We start from the raw sequence: 16,576 nt of genomic DNA, 5'->3' as shown, positions 1-16,576 counted from the left end.
GCGGTGGCATCAACAATGGCGCAGGAGTACAGCTCGAAGGAAGTTGAGCTCAGGGAACTATGGGGCGCAAGAGGAGATTTTTTGCAGAGGAGAGCAGGAGAGCGGCACGAGCGAAAGTGCTGGAGGAAGAAGAAGGGGACCTTAAATAGAGGTGCGGCGACGCGGCGTACCGTTCGATGGAAAAAGTGTGCGGCAGATGATGTACACGTGGAATAGGGGTAAAAAACTAATTTCACCCTGGAGGAATTACAGTGCGTGCGCCAGGAAAAGTGGAGGACGTGTGTCCCCCACTTGCACGACGTGTCAATATGATGCGTAATTTGGGCCCGCAAGGCAGCGAGAGAGAACTTCTCGCGATTTCCAGGAACTGCGGTCGTGGCTATCGTCAGCAATGATGTCACTTTAGCAAGAGAAAAATTCGACTCACCAGCTTCATAAAAAAGGCGACAGCAAAAGATATTGGAGAGCCTTTGATCAAATACAAGTTTTTGATCAAATGCTCGGGGGGTACTTTGGAAAAATGAATAATTCGAGAAAGACAAAATAGAAATGGTGTGAGCCTATGATCAAATACAAATATTTGCTCATAGCCTCGGGGGCTACTCCCATCGGGAGCGCTGTTCGCGCACCCGAGAGATTTGAAAATTTCGGGAGAGAAAGAAAATATAGCGGCATAAGGCGTGGAGCCTACACCCAAGCACCAGTCCTTGGCTGTAGCCACGGGGACTACTCCCATCAGGAACGCTGTTCGCGTGCCCGATGAAGTTATAAAATAAGAAGAAGAAGAAAGATAGAAGAACAAGAGAGTATATTTCGAGTTATAAGTAACTCTACATATACTCCCATCGGGAGAGCAATATAAGTCATCCGTTGACTCAATAAAATGTGCCATTCCAACAGCCGAATAAGCACTCGACAATATATTCTCAGAACGCCAAAGTTGCGAACAATTTCTGAATGCCGCAAAAACTTTGCGAAGGTAAGACCCCAGATCCGTTTTGTGTGGCGTGGCGCCGTCTCTGACGTCGGTTTGCTACTTTTATCCGTATCAACAGATACAAAGAAAAATCCTAAAGGACGCGTTAGGTACCCGATAAATATGACTGGGACTCGACAGAATGGTAAGACCTTAAGCGGCACCTGTCGAAGTTTACACCAGTATCCCGAGATCATGTCCAGGGACGTGATTTTGAAGTAGGTTTTTGCGGATTGCCACTAGAGCAGTTAACTAGTACCTGATCCGTCATATGAACTAGCCCCAACTACCATTATCCCTGTGCAATATAGAAATTCATATAAAGAGATATAGAGAAGTTTAAAGTTGTCGAGTAAATATAAACAGTGCAGATTTTTCCTGACTCTACGATTCAAGCAAAATCTCGGGGGCTACTGACATAGCATCCCCAATGGGCCTGCCGAAGATAGTACCCGGGGTTTACTGAAGGCCCATGACTCGAAGAATAAGAAGAATCGGAAGCCCAAGATGATATTAAGGAAAGTTAGAGTTGTATTAGGAGATGATGTTTGTAATCTTGCGGGATGAGTTGGAAACCCTCCCGGACTCCGTAACTTGTACAATACGAATCCCTCGGCTCCACCTCCTATATAAGGGGGAGACGAGGGACAAAGAAAGCATCGAATCATTGTCTCTCAAACCCTAGTTTTCATAATCGTCGAGTACTTTTCGGCTGAAACCTTCGAGATCTACTTGCCCTCTACTTCCAACTAAACCCTAGTCTACAACCCGTAGGCATTGACAAGTTAATCCCTTGTCAGTGCCTGCCTATGCTTGCCATTCTTGCTTGATTCTAGCTCTGTGCCTCTGTTCATGTTATTATGCTTGCCAGACACTCAAGTGTGTTCATTTATATTGCCCTGGCCTGATGACAGTGTATCATTCTTGCAATTTTGCAAGTACCAGAGCCATTGTGTGCTATTTCTTGTGCTTAAATTCATGATTATGCTCAATTGAGCATTGTTGTTGGCTTATCAGTATTATTCAGTGATAATTGATATGTGCTTTGCTTGTGTATTATGATCCAGTGGTTCATCAAGCATTTGATGTGCTACTGGATACAATCATAAATCATTTATGTGATTATCTGTGAAGCAACTGTTGATGAATTGGGGCTAGGTAAGTTATATGATTCATGGATTGATGCTAGGTTGGCTCTAGCATGTACTTGCATGCTCTGTTAAGCCCTGATGATCACATGATCCTCAGTTGCTTGGTGATTTTCTGCTGTCACATGGCTTGTGTTCCACTGATGCTCTTCCTTGGCATGTGTGGCACTCAAGCCTGTGCTGGTGCATGCTCTTGCTTATCCCCATTTTCTTTGTTGCTTGCAATGATCATCCGGATCATTTGCAAGGGTCCAGTGCATCTTGTTTAATTATGCATCTCATTTATCTGGGTAGTTTAACTTGATTGAATAGATAAATGAGGTGAACTGCTGAGCAGTAATGATCTCATGGATGGACTTGATGTAGCTAGAGGGATGCCAATCACTGATTGGGTACCCTAGCTCATGCTGAACCCTATTGGGTTATGATGCAGTGACTTAGTGAGTGTTCCTATGGGTTTGAGGTAGCCCTGACAGCACTTGTGATGCTGTCATGGTAGCTCCCCTCTCTGTGGCTTGCTGTGCATGGACAAATGCTCTCTGGCTGATCATGTATGATTGCCAGAAGCTTTTTGATGTTGACAAAACTGGTAGAAGATTGTATTTCTACCATTCTGATGGTGTAGCTAGACAATTAGGTGCTTGGTGTCTTGAAATGGCTACATGGATTGAATCCATGCTGGATTTCTCTGGTTGTGTCACTGTGTTGACACAACCAGTGTTCCCTTGGTTAATTTTCCTTCTAGCCTTTGTTTGATTTACTGGCACCAATTGGTCTTGCAACCAAATGATGATATATCCAGGGTTTCATACCCACTTTGCTTCTGTGATGCAAGTGTATGCTTATTTATGAGCAAGACTTGGTTTTGCTCAGGATGATTTGGTTTATACCTCACTCCAGCTCCTAGATGGTTTGTTGGTGTAGAGGATTTCTTCTGTGTTGAGCTTATGCTTTCCCTGCTCCTCCTTGCAAGCTTGTGGTGCTTGATCTGGTGTTGTGATGATTTTGGACAGGTTGAACAGCAGTGATGTTCTTCCTGTTCTTGTGTTCTGGATTTCTGGTGACTTACCAAGCTGCTTGTCGATGGATGAGGCTAGGGTTTACTGTGGAGGCTTTTATACCCTCTCTTCTTTGCTCTCCTAGTCGACAGCTTGGCCTGCAGCTTGTGGTGACTCACTGGCATGTGTGTGCTGTTGAGCATGCACACTGCCTGATGAGCAGGTTGGCTATGTGTGTGTGTGTCAAGTGCCTGGTACCTGGCTTGGTACTTGGCTGAGAGTGGATCAGCTCGGCAGGGCTGTGAGCATATGTCTCTGTTGCCATTTTCTTTCTAACCTGCCAAGTGGCTTTGCCACTTGGCATAACACTTGCTTTGTTGTGTTTGTGTGCAGGGAGCTTGGAGATGATCAAGTGAAGATCAAGTGAAAATCAAGCTCAAGCCTTAGTGGAGATTAGCTTGTAGTTTTAGGATAGAATATGACATTGTACTTTTCTTTCTTTTTCTTTCTTCATTTCTGCCAATTCTTGTAATGTGTTGTAAGATTCTTATATTTCAATTATGAATATTGTAAAGACAATGTATATTGTGTGTTTATCAATAAAGCTCAAAGTTTTCTCTAATGAGCTTTACTTATTATTTGTATTGTTCATATTGTGTATTATTTATAATTTACTTAATGAATTTCCTCACAATTGAATTATGAGATATTTATTTAATGTTTGAATTTGAAATTCAAATTCAACTTAGGTTTGAATTCAATCATGCAACTTAAAGTTGAATTTAATCATGCAACTTAAGTTTGTGATGCAATATCTCTTCTCTCTTCTCAAAACCCTAACTTAGTTGAATAAGGAACAAGTTTGTCGCACTCTCGAAACCCTAACCCTGTAAGATGTCGAGAGAGAAACTTGTCCCCCTTCGATGCAGTTTTGTTTTAAAAGCGCGAAATTTCCCCAGAATTTACAATGCAATGCACATTCCTTTCTAAATCTACCCTTCGATCATCTCTAAACCTGGGACATTACACAAATGTACTAGAAGATGACCGAGTTGCTGGTGAGCGAATTCGAGGAGGGATCGCTCGGCAGTTGTGGACTGATCATCAACAGCATACCAATCAACATTAAGAAGATGATTAAGCACTACACTATTTATTTTCCCATTCTTCTTTTTTACATATACATTGGATAATTGCCATTCAACTTTTTCATTTCATTCCTTTATAATTTTCTATTCTTTTATGTGCTGACGATGCTAGCAATACTGAAATGCCATGACTGATTGGGTCACTGATTCGAGCTAGCTAGTAATGCTGAATGTGGAGAAGCATGGAGTACAATCAACCGTGATAACATGAGAATAATGTACTTTCGAAACAAATTTTACATACACCTTCAGTCTAGATAAATTTTACAGAGATATAGAGGATAAGTTCACCTGAAATTTTCAGAAGGAGGCGACACCAGTCTCACGGAGCATCCTGTCAGAGCAACGAAGCTCAAGATCATGCTGCCGGAAGTGGTGAAGTGCCACGGCCCTCGTGGCATGTTGAGAACGCTCGCGAATCTGAGCTCTGTTGTGTGGTGGTGAGGGCATTGCCACGGCCCTCGCGGCGGACGGCGTAGATACTTGGCTGTGTGCTGGCGACTACCATGGGCGTCGATGCCGTCGGCATCGCATCCAAGCTCTCCTGTGTGGGGGACGACTGCCACAGGGCACGAGCGTCGCGGCCGGTGGCGTTGACCAGGCTCTCGAGCTTTTTCTGGGTACCATGCTACAGGCTTCGGAGCGGTCGGCGTTAGGCACCTTGCGAGCTCGCGAAGCTCGGCCGTGCTGGATTGGAGGTGCGAAGTGGAGAGAACCAGGGAAGGGGATGAAGAAGTTCTATAGCTCGAGGAAGACGAGAGGATAAATCTAGTGACATGGGTATAGGTACCCAGGTATACCTGGCTCGGCTCGGCCCAATATGTAGAAGGGTCCAATAAGGCAACCCGAAGAAGTAGTCGACTAGGACACTTGTAAAACCCTAGGCTGGTTGCATATATAAAACCAGCCAGGGTACCCGATGGAGGGGGCCAAGACATAGACAGCATAGCTCCGCCTACGGCGGCACCCTGTAAACATACTTATGATCATATACTGGATTGCTAGCAGCACGTAGGGATCCTCCACCGTGGGAACCCGAAGCTGGGTACGTCGTGTGCCTAATCTCGCTCCCGGAATCTCCATCGTCGCTCTCTCCCGAAACCCAAGTCTACAATACGTACGCATTGGCGAGATGATCCCTCGTCAGCTAGCTCCTCAACGGGTAGGCCTAACAGAGCACGTCTTAAACCAGTTTAAGGTTTTTCTAGGCCAAACGAGTTTTTCCATGGGCCTATTCCTAACAGAATTTTTAGTAAACCCGATTTTCCAGAAAAATACGTAAAACCTGTTTTCCTAAAACGTAGGGCTAATCCACGGCATCGAAACAACCACTTAACCCTATTGCACTAGGCTCCGAACGTACAGCAAGATCTTAGACATGGAATTAATGGAAGATTGCAACTATTTTAATACAATGTATCTAAATAAAATTAAGTCACTTATCTCCGAACAGGTGGAGTATTAAATAGTGTGTTTGTTAAAATTTAATCTTGAGATCTTGTAGTTCTGATACCATCATTATATTGATGATGGAAAGTCTCGACAGCCTATTTAACAATCCAACGAGTAGTCCGTTATAAGAAGATGGGATGAAATATGCGATTTTTTTCCTATATGTGATATGGAGGCAGAAGCATGTCACGGATACTTAAGAAATTCGCTAATACTTCCTCCATTTCATAGTAGTTGTCACTCATCTTTTTTTTATAAGGAGTATATATTAATATCAAGAAAATACCAATTACACAACCTCTGCAACAACGCAATACTCTAATAGCATTACGGATGTACATAACAAAAAAAAAGAATTACATAAAAGAAAAGTCTCGTTACGGTATTCCAGCCATAGCAACAACGGTATATCCACCACCAAGACAACACCTGAACTCCAGGCTCTGCAAAGCGACGCCTCCAAGAAGGTAACAGTGCACAAACACTATCATCGCCCAATCAGAAGATCTTAGACAAAGTCAGCCACAATTAATATGGAGCAGAGGGAGAAAAGAAAATAACCTCTCTGAAAGGGTTTCCACAGTCAAAATTACATTTCTTACAATCTCGAAACCTTTTTATTTATTGATTTATAAGAAAAATCTATACTAAATACTTTAGGGGGTTGTAAGAACCAGACCCATCCGCTACAGGAATCTGATAATACGCCCCAAGCTCCAGACCTATGGCAAAAGCCGAAAGACGCACGGCAAAGCTTTTGCCATAGGCAAACTTAGGGCAAATCGTTCGGGCTAAGGGCATCTCCAGCGGGGCTACCCATTCTATTCTGCGTACTCTGGAATGGTCCGTGCGAACAGGTAGATCAAAAAAATAGCCTCCAACAGAAAGACTTAAATGGATCGATTGTCCGCGTGCGATCCATCCGTCCACCAAATTTAGGTTATGGATGGTCGAGCCGCACATCGCTGATATCTGGTTTGCTCTTCCTCCCATGCTTGGCAGGGCAGGCTGGGCCATGATCCCCCTCATGCTTAAATGCTCTCATTGGCCAGCAGCACCACCTTTTTTATTTTGGTGGCCCATGTTCACATGGGCACATGTGAATGGACCACAACACATGGCCACATGGCTGTTGTGGTAGGATAAATTGGGTCCTCCCGATGTGGCATGTGTCCATGTAGGTCGGGGTTCGCCGCGCAATCCAAACGGACGAAATCGGACAAACACGGACAGATTTTTGGGTCTCCCCGCTCGAGATGTCCTAAATTTTAACCGTTAAATCGGCAAAATTACCGAGTTCATTTTGGTGGCCACATGGCAAGCGGTTTGCCGTGAGGTTTAGCCCACCTTATAGTAAACTACGCCGGGCTAACGGCCATTATGAAAGGTAGGGCACACTTGTTGATTTGCCGCGAGCATTCATATGGCCTCCGGAAAATCTACCTCGCTGATTTGCCGTGACCATTACTATGGGCATGAGTAAAACAACCCATCCTGTTTGATAGTACTCCCTCCGTCCCAAAATATAAGGCGCCTAAGATTTGGTCAAAAGTCAACGTGTTTAAAGTTTGATCAAGTTTATACACAAAAATATGAACATTTACAATACTAAATCATTATCAATAGATTCACCCTAAAGTATATTTTATTAATATGTAAATTTGATATTGTAGATGTAAATATTTTTTCCTAAATATTTGATCAAAGTTTGTAAAGCTTGACTTTTGACCAAACCTTAGACGCCTTATATTTTGGGACGGAGGGAGTATATATTTTTATTGGCCGGATTCGTATCCTTTGTTTTGTCTTTGGTACATAGTTCCTGTTTTCAGTTCGAAGTCTGTTTTGTGTTGTGTTCACTAAAACAAACATAACTTTCTCAACATTTAACCACTCAAATTGTTTAGAAAAAGCACGTTCATCTAAAAATCGCTAGTCACATCTCTATGCTTTGAGAGTATTGAGTATATCTCTATGTTTCATGTTGTATGATGAACTTTGTGTGTGTGTGTGTTGATTTATGTGCTACTTGATTAACTATCTGTATAATAATTGTTAAACTATTTGGGTGTGATGTAACGATTAAGTAATCTTTGTTTTTATTTATTTTAGATTCATATGAGATGGTTTCATATTATTTGTTTTATATGTTTGCAATTGTGAACAACAGAGACAAGTTTCAGTATCCTATTTTACATCATCTGAAATTTCGCTATTGCCTTATTTTACATCACCTGGAAGGAGTGCCCTAAATTTTGTGCCCTAAAATACAAGAACTGGCTCTAGAACAGTTTTAGGTGCCCAATTTTACATCATATGTTCCAGATGCTCTGAAGTAGCAGTAATAACACCAGACGAGATTCTGAGAGCATGACTTCCGGGTAGAACTTCCTGAACAAATGCCCCAGAGGCTAAAATCAGCAGTATCCTCGTTGTGAACTCTTTCCCTGTGCTCAAGGAATTTTCGAACCCTCAAAGCAAATGGAACCCTCTTACACACAATAAATAAATGCTTAACCATCTTTGGATTGAACAATGCCTACACGGCACAGGGCCTGTCCCTGATTTCTAACAAGTCATCCGAAACGCTAAGCATCTAGACAGGAGTCTAATCACTTCGCTACACTGGGTCATCTACCTCTAGAATATGCAGCTAAAATTAAATATGCCTCATTTGAAATAAAAAGAACATGAGGCGATATTAAGAGCAGCTGCTAACCACAGCCACCGAGCTCCAGCTAAAACTACTAGATGTAGACCATTACATGTGACAAAACCCAGATGTTTGAACAAAACCATCTCTGCTATGGCCATACCTACCATACACGCTTCGCTGGTTTGCTGAAGCAAGTGGTTCGGCTGAAGTCGCGCAAGCTCTGTCTGGATATCTTCCTCTATGTACATTGCCGTGGGGGTGAGTTGGCAAGGAAGAATCTGAGACGAAGCCCGTGCTTTCCGAAAAGTACCTTGTTTGTGGATTGGATGGCGAGAACCTTGTGCATGAGGCAAAATTCCCAGAAGATTGGTCAGGTGCATAATATGGCCCAAATATTGAGGTGATTGGGTCAAGGCCAGCATTGTCACCGTAATCCACGACACTGAATGAATCTCTAGTGCTTTCAGTGGTAAATGAAGATTCGTCAGAGCTGGTAAACAGCGACCATTCACTTGATGTAGCGTCCGAGAAGTCTGTGCTGACAGAATCTGTAAAAGCATCATCCATGTGATATAAATTTCTGGACCTTAACTCCGCATGCTGATCTTGCCTGTAGCCTTCCTCTTCTGGTCTAAAATCATAAATACCACGGATTTGATCATCAGAAGCAAGGAGTGATTCTGTCTGCTTCTGCTCCTGTTTAGACCCCTTGGAGGATTTTGACGAGTGGCGTTTTGAGGATGATGGAACAGGCAATAGGCCTTTCTCAATGTATATCCTTGGTGGGCGAGGAAAAGATCTGAATGAAATTTTACAAATATGAGACTAGTGAATACAGAGTAATTCAAACAAATAACAGGTAGGCTGTACCTCAAGTAGAATAGCATATATGCACCTTCTGACATAACTTGATTCAGTGATACAGCCTTAACCTGCATATATTATGACACAAATTACCACATCAGCTCATGCAAATTTCAGACTGTATATTCCATCAAGTAAATGGAACTATAACATGACTAAAGAAAAGACGTCACATGATGATAAAACCATAGGTGTATTTGAGAAGACATCAAAGATTATATGTTTGTCGTCACTAGCAATAAAAGACTTCACTTTATTCGGAAGAGAGCAGACCTCATTTCATTATAACTTTTAATAAGCACTAAATAGTAAAGGCTGCACCATAAGTGTATTTCAAGAGTATACTATGAGCTGCTGGGCATCTAATATCGTGATTATGTTTATAACAAATGTATACCCATGTGATTCCCCTAGTCTATAATAACTTCAAGAAGCAACAGGTACAGAGGTCTTTAATCTACTTCCAAGAAAATTTATTAGTACCTCCGAGTCATCTATTCTCAACCATGTTCCCTGCATATCTTTGACATATGATATATAATGACCGGAGAATGATGCATTTTCTGTATCCACATGTACGACCACAGCGTATAAGAAGTAAAGAGGAGGGTGATCGCCAGAGCCAGTCACAAAAGGAACCATGTCCAACATATCGGGAAAAGTGACACATTTATTAATCTTGCCATACTTTCCTGTCTGAAGCACAGAAAAAAAATTATATCAGCTCCTTCATTGGAAAAAAAAATACAGGCACTCGTGTGATTTCAGAGCGGTTGAAAATGATTAATAACCAATCAATCAATAATATTTCTGCCCAAGGGAAACTTGTACAAGATGTGTTTTGGTTAGTCTTGAATTGGGTTTGGTTGCAATTTGAATGAGCAAAACACAGTATCTTGAATTACTACCATAAATCAGTCATTTCTACAAAAAAAAAAAAAAAAAACATACTGACATGCATGCCTCATGACGATAATACAAAAAAAGATAGTAGGAGCAGATCAGTATTGAATGGAGTGACGAAACCAAAAATACCTGGAATCTTTTCAAAACTACTGTTAATATGTTTGGCACCTCATGTACACTTAGTTGTTTTCTTGCTTTGACATAAGCACAACACCTGCAATAAAATTAAGAGGCTTCAATATGCTGTGGTCTGATAAAAAGTGATAGCAAATGTGTTCGTTGTCACGGTACCTTCCACATTTATACATATTCTCCCCATCTAAATCTTCAGGAGAAGTGAATTGCGTCAAAGCATCTTGTAAGGACTCCACCCAACCATGAATCTCCAAAGTAAGATCCATTATATTCTCATATCTTTCAGATTCATGGTGGCATCTGAGGCACTTAACCTTTATTTTATTTACTGAATCAGTTAGTATATGACAGACAAACAGTGCATGACGAACTAGCGAGAAGTTGGCACAAGGCAAAAAGGAAACTAAGAGAAAAACTGCATCGATTACATATAGAAAAAATATTTTTGATGATATACATGGTAATAACTTAAGCACGAGATGAAGTAAATTAGCATCATTCTTCAAAATATGTAACTCAACCGGAAACTTATAACATTACCTTAGATTTAAGGCGCCCGCCAAACATCTGTTGTATCAGTGTAGTTTCCTGCAAGCTTGGTTCTACTTGTTTCTCACCACCCAGTCCATCCAAGCATGCTGCTTGCATAGACATCACAAGATGCCTGTGTTGAAAATCAAGCACATTATGAACAAAATGTGAACATATGTATCAACATAAAAGGGATAGTAAGGGCTGTCAAGTTTATATCACTTGAATAACAATTTTCTTTTCCCCCTTCGTTTTTAAGTATAGAGTAAAAGATTTTACTAGGTTTCCAAACTGCAGTAAAACTACCTTGTCAGCAGAACTTGGAGTGGGCATAGAAACCAAAACCAAAGACAATGCAAAAACCACTTAAACCAACTAGCCAATTGTATGGTTTTCGGTTGTTAAATTGGTTTCAATTATTGACTTACCAAAATAACTTCGGTAAATATTGGCATAGAAGATAAACTAGAATGCATCGAGTAAGGGTAGGCGCCTGGCCCAACACCATCATTCCATCTGCAGTGGTGCCCATTACCCCAACCTCATCCCTTACCCTGGCAATCTGCCTCTGTGTGTAGCGCATGTGTCCCGATACCCCCAACCTAAAGTTCCCGGAGGCTATTCCTGAGCTCCTCAGGACACTAAGCCGCTGACACAACGCAGCACTTCAACATGGCATCATGGTACTCAACACCAGCTGGCTGGCAATTCAATGCCCTCGAACACCACCATGACAACACCCCGAACACTGACGGTATTTCACAAGCATGAGAGGCACAACAACGACAGCAGGAACAGTGCAATTATCGACATAGTTTCAGTTCAGAGTATTTTATTTTAGGCTACTGTTTTCAAGAGAAATTTAGCAGGCTAGTTGTTTTAGGAATTCTACAAGATATTACTTGTCGGACTGATAGTCTTGCTATCAAATTACCAGTCAACCAGATAGTCAGCTTACGAAATTCAGAACAAATTTCGACTACTGTCCTAACTAACCAAATTTGTTAAAAAGCAAAACAGTAAAACAGAAATTTTGGTTAAACCAACTAAACAATGACAAGAAAAAGCAAAGAACCACATATTTTTTTAAATGAGAGAGGAACAAAATATAACATGTAAGTTAAAACACCTCAAAAATTCATGAGCATCTTCCTGACTTCCACCACCCAAGCGACATCCAATATTCCTAAGATTTGAAAGGATTCTACTAGGAGACACAGGTCCGCCGCTTTCACGTAGAGTTGAAGCATATTGCTCAAGTTCACACATAAGACACCAGTTCTTTGAGCAACCTAAAAGAAAATAACAAAGTGAGGCAGACAAAAGTAGACAACAGTACAGAAGGCAAAATGTTAGGGGTTTAGTATTACAGTCTTTAGAATGCAATCTCAGAAGCAGGTGGATCATCAGGGGTTTTGTGCACATAAGGCACTGTAAAACAGCATTAGCATAGCAGCTGCAAAACAGGAATAATTGTCATCAGACATAATCCATGACGAGCTACATTTAACCAAGTAAATAAAGTACAACTTGTTTAAACTAATTATTTCGCTACCATTTTTGGTACACTAGGATAATCCTTATTTTAACTAGTTGCATATGCAGTACCATTTGATTCTATTTTGCATCACTTTATTTTGAAATTCGATGTTGAAAGTAACAATCGAAATTGTGCTTAATACTTCTAAATCACCTCCTAATCAAAATTACGTCCCATCCCTCCTGTTAAGATTCCTACATTTTTTTTATTTCCAGACATACTGCATGCTGTTCATATTAAAGAAGTGCATATAATAACAAACACATTAAGGCAGCACAACAGTTGAATATAGACAATGTTATACCTGTTCCCACAGTTGAAAAGACCTCTAGGAGAAATGCCCCGTACTTCGTACTGAAAGAACTTAACAAGATCCTCATAGCGAAACAATACCTGAAATTACAATTTAAAACAAAGTAGTTACATATGGAAACGGCTAGATAATTAAAAGAAGAAGAAAATTTCATGACCAATTGTCCGATTCCGAACCTTACTCCTCTTATTGTCATTGATTAAACCCACCAGGCTTGTTTTTAGAAATTTGGAGGGCTTCTTCAAGACCTCAACCTTGGATGCTCCTAGTTTTGAGATTCCAGCACATGCTTGTAAATTGTTGCTTGTCGAAACACTTGCTTTTGCTGATCCTGCACAATAGAATGCATATGTGAGATAAAAGAGTGAAAAAAAAAAAAGGAATCACACATCATCAGAGAAGAAAATTTTACTTTGCTCAATTTTGCTGCAAGGATTCTTGTCATGGCCATCGTATTGATATGATGTTGACACCTCCTGTGGTTTTTGTGATGAAGCCACCTTACCTGGTGGATATGGAGGCTTCTTATGGATCATATTTCCTTTTCCAGTAGATTTTCCACATGAACTGCTCCTCTGTAGTGACCCTGTTGTCGAAGCATATTGCCCCTCACAAGAACTGATCATATCAGAAGTTAAATAGACACCCATGTCTGGTTCATAAACCGTGATGCTTGCTTTTGGCCGTTTTCTTGTCTCAGGAGCACAACTATTGGGTTGTTGTATCGAGCCATTGAGAGGATAAGTCAAATCACAGTTGCCATCCTTTTCATCTGAACAACTGAAACTGTTGTTTGAAACCTGAAAGCACAAGGTAAAGGATTGAATAAAACAAATTTGGAGTACAAAGATAGAATTACTCCTCCAATCCATATTAAGTGTCGCTGATTTAGTACAACATGCTACCTTGTTTGCTGATAAAATCTCAGAAGAGTTGGTTTTTTCATCAACACTATAATTGCTCTTCTCACAAGATACAACAGAAGCACCATTTTCAGTTGAATGAAGATTCTGGTTTGATTTATTGATGTTGGTTCTATCCGTTGGGAACAGATCAGGGTCAAAATTATAGCTATCAGTTGTCCCAAAAGATGGTTCTGATACTGTGTCAAAATTCATGTCATGCAGGTGGACATCACCCCCTGGAAGAGGTGAATTCAGGTTAGTCAAGAATGGCATCTGTTCAGAACTTTCCGTCGTAGGTAGCCCACCAGAACTGCTGCCACCATTAACATTCCATTGCTGGCATGTTTGCTTATGCCCTTGCCTCCAGTGTATTATTTGACACTTTCCGGAGCTGTGAACATTCAAATTGGCATTAGAAAGTAGCCACAACAACAGAGCAATATAAGGTAAATTAATTATCACACGAGCAAGAGAGAGCCCATACTAAACAGAAATCTAAAGTGCAGGGATAAATCAGTTGCAAATTTGGCGTTGTAGAAAGGCTGCAGTTATTAGATGTGTTGCTCGCTCTAATCAGGTGCTGAACTGCATGTAGCTACAGGGTACTTAATCCTACAAAGCTTAGCTACATTGGGCCTCTTTGGATCACAGGACTTAAAAACACAGAACAGAAAAAACAGAGGAATCTGGCAGGTTAAACAGAAGATTGTAAAACACAGGAAAAGTGCGGGAATAGTTCTATTGATGGAATGCCGGAAAAACACATGAAACGTGCATCGATCCTAGGCGAATGTGTCTTAGAAAGTTGTTGGAATAGATGCTCAAAATCCTATGGGATTGAGGCATAGGAACCCAATCCATAGGAGTTTATGTAGCACCATTCATTTGATCCAGAAGCAATTCATAGGAAAAAAATCCTAAGGCTTGGAATCTTATAACTATCCTATGAAATTCCTACTATCCAAAAAGGGCCTTAGATATGTCATCAATAAAGTCAAATAGGTGGCTCACCCACCCAGGCGGCCAAGTGGAGGTATAGTTTCTTTTCCATGGATGAACTTATTATATAGTAAGATTCAGACAGCTACTTGTGCCTACTACACAGTTATTTGAAGTTTAAGTAAGTACCAGAGAATAATGGGTTAGAATCTTACCAGTATCTAACAGACTTGCACCTGGAGCACCTAGTCTTCGCAGGGCCATGACAATTAGCACACTCGTGGTACTCGGATCTTAAAGAAGGAACAGATCTCAAATAAGGCATAGGTCTCAGAGAGGGTCCTGGCAATATAACATCTGGACAAGCCATTGTTTCCACTTCGAACGCTTCTTCTGCAGCTTTCTGGGCAAGCACACCAACCCTTGCTTTCTTACTTGCAGCCTCATGCCATCTCCCAAGAAGAAAATAAGCTATCACCGGAAGTACTATAAATACAACAAAGAGCACAGGCACATCAGCTTCCCTTGGTTGGAGCATATCCCTAAAAGAACTTAATTATCCAGCTCCAAGACTTCTCTACTTCAGCTCGGAAAAACATTCCAAACCACTAATTGACCTGCAAAAAAACAACATAGCTGAAAACAAGCTTACAGTTTCTAGTATCTCAAAACTAGATTCTGGCAACCAAAAACTACTGTATTCAACAAATCAACGGCCTTCGACAGAATTAAGCTTCTCCAAACAACCAGCTCATCAAAACTTTATTTTATGTGTCCTAGAAGCTCACTCTCACTGGGGCTTCAGTTACTTAGGATTTGGCTTATCCTTATATGATAATATCTAGAAGCTCCCACGGCATCAACAAATAAGCACAACCATACCATAGTACTACTTATGTGCTAAAATTAGAGATACATGGTTTTCCCAAAATGTTAGATACCTTAGAATGCTAAGCCACAAGTTCTCTGAGTGGCTCAAATCACCTGCCTACTATCCCTAAATTACCAAGCGAATCAATCACTAAACTACCTGAAACAATAATGGAGTGTGGCAGAACTAAATTAAATTGCTTTGGGGGAAATAACGGAATAGCTCCTGAAAGGCGTGCTGCATTTTGTGCTTCCAACAAAATACACTGCAGAAGATAAAAATGTATGGCCCGAGAGATTTGGTGTATGGGTGTGGATGTGGATATCGAAGCAGTAAATCTACACCTTGAAAAGACCGCAGAAAATGGGCACCGCATTCAGGATAACAAGATCGAATACTTTTCTGGCGCATCTCAAGATAAATAAAGAAGAGGAAAGAAAGAAGAAAGGAAGGGAGGGTTCGCTCACACGGCGCCCAGCTCTAAGCTCCAAATGAGAATCTTACAAGCTCCCAGATCCCAAGCACACAACCATAGGCAAATGCGCGGTCCGAAATTTCCGACGCAGTTCGCACCGACACAAACGGAGGAATCCCCAAGAACGGATTACACTAGCAACGGCAGCCTCCACAAGAAGCGGCCGAAATCCCTCGAAAAGCCTCGATTTTTCGCAGCGGGGACAAAAGGAAACACACGAATCAACTGAGACTAGGGTTTACCCAGAAAGACAAATGCCGTCCGGGCGGATCTCCAGCGGGGGTGAGCAGGCGGAGCAGCAGTTCCGGCCAGTTGTTCCGGAGGAGATCGCGGTATAAAGGGGTGGAAGGTGTAGAAGGTTGAGCAGCGGATGGCCGCGGCGGCGGCGGGAATCGGCTGCGGCGGTGGGGAGTGGCTCGCTCGCTCAGTTGCTTGGCCACTGTCCTCTGCTTGTGTGTGTGCTTTGGTAGTGCTCGGTGGCTTGCCTCTTCGGTTTCTGACCCGTCCTTGCCCTGGTCGAAAAGAGGGTGCGGATCCAAGGGCAGCTGCGTTTTTCTTTCTTGCACTTCAATCGGATAATCGACGGTGCAGGGTAAGATAGTACTTTTTTCTTTTTTCTTTTTTTTTTTTGCAAGGAAGATAGTACCTTTTTCTTGAACCGGCTAAGATACACTCTTGGAGCTTCTGCTATTTCTCATTTATTATTTGTTGATAATAAC

The 16,576-nt window shown here is 41.5% G+C and overlaps 1 protein-coding gene across 3 annotated transcripts; it reads right to left on the bottom strand.

Moving 5' to 3' along the window:
* Positions 1-8,204: 8,204 nt before the first annotated feature.
* Positions 8,205-16,368, bottom strand: LOC127307498 (ubiquitin C-terminal hydrolase 15). Of its 3 annotated transcripts, none has more exons than XM_051338223.2 (14): positions 16,100-16,368; positions 14,727-15,128; positions 13,878-13,963; positions 13,573-13,808; positions 13,080-13,467; positions 12,844-12,998; positions 12,659-12,747; positions 11,944-12,270; positions 10,824-10,947; positions 10,440-10,597; positions 10,278-10,362; positions 9,726-9,938; positions 9,249-9,310; positions 8,205-9,177 (listed from the first exon to the last, which is right to left on the bottom strand). In XM_051338223.2, exons 2-14 carry the CDS (start codon positions 15,047-15,049, stop codon positions 8,484-8,486), a joined length of 2,940 nt encoding a protein of 979 aa, XP_051194183.1. In that variant the 5' UTR covers positions 15,050-15,128; positions 16,100-16,368; the 3' UTR covers positions 8,205-8,483. The 3 variants fall into 3 exon arrangements, with proteins under 3 accessions (XP_051194183.1, XP_051194184.1, XP_051194182.1); XM_051338224.2 differs by having other exon boundaries at positions 11,944-12,106; positions 12,185-12,270; positions 13,573-13,963; positions 16,100-16,367; XM_051338222.1 differs by having other exon boundaries at positions 13,573-13,963.
* Positions 16,369-16,576: the final 208 nt, after the last annotated feature.

Source organism: Lolium perenne, chromosome 6 (genome assembly GCF_019359855.2).
Source record: "Lolium perenne isolate Kyuss_39 chromosome 6, Kyuss_2.0, whole genome shotgun sequence".
NCBI classification, from domain to species: domain Eukaryota; kingdom Viridiplantae; phylum Streptophyta; class Magnoliopsida; order Poales; family Poaceae; genus Lolium; species Lolium perenne.
Note: the sequence above shows the minus strand (reverse complement) of the source record. Positions and strands in the feature narration are given on the sequence as shown.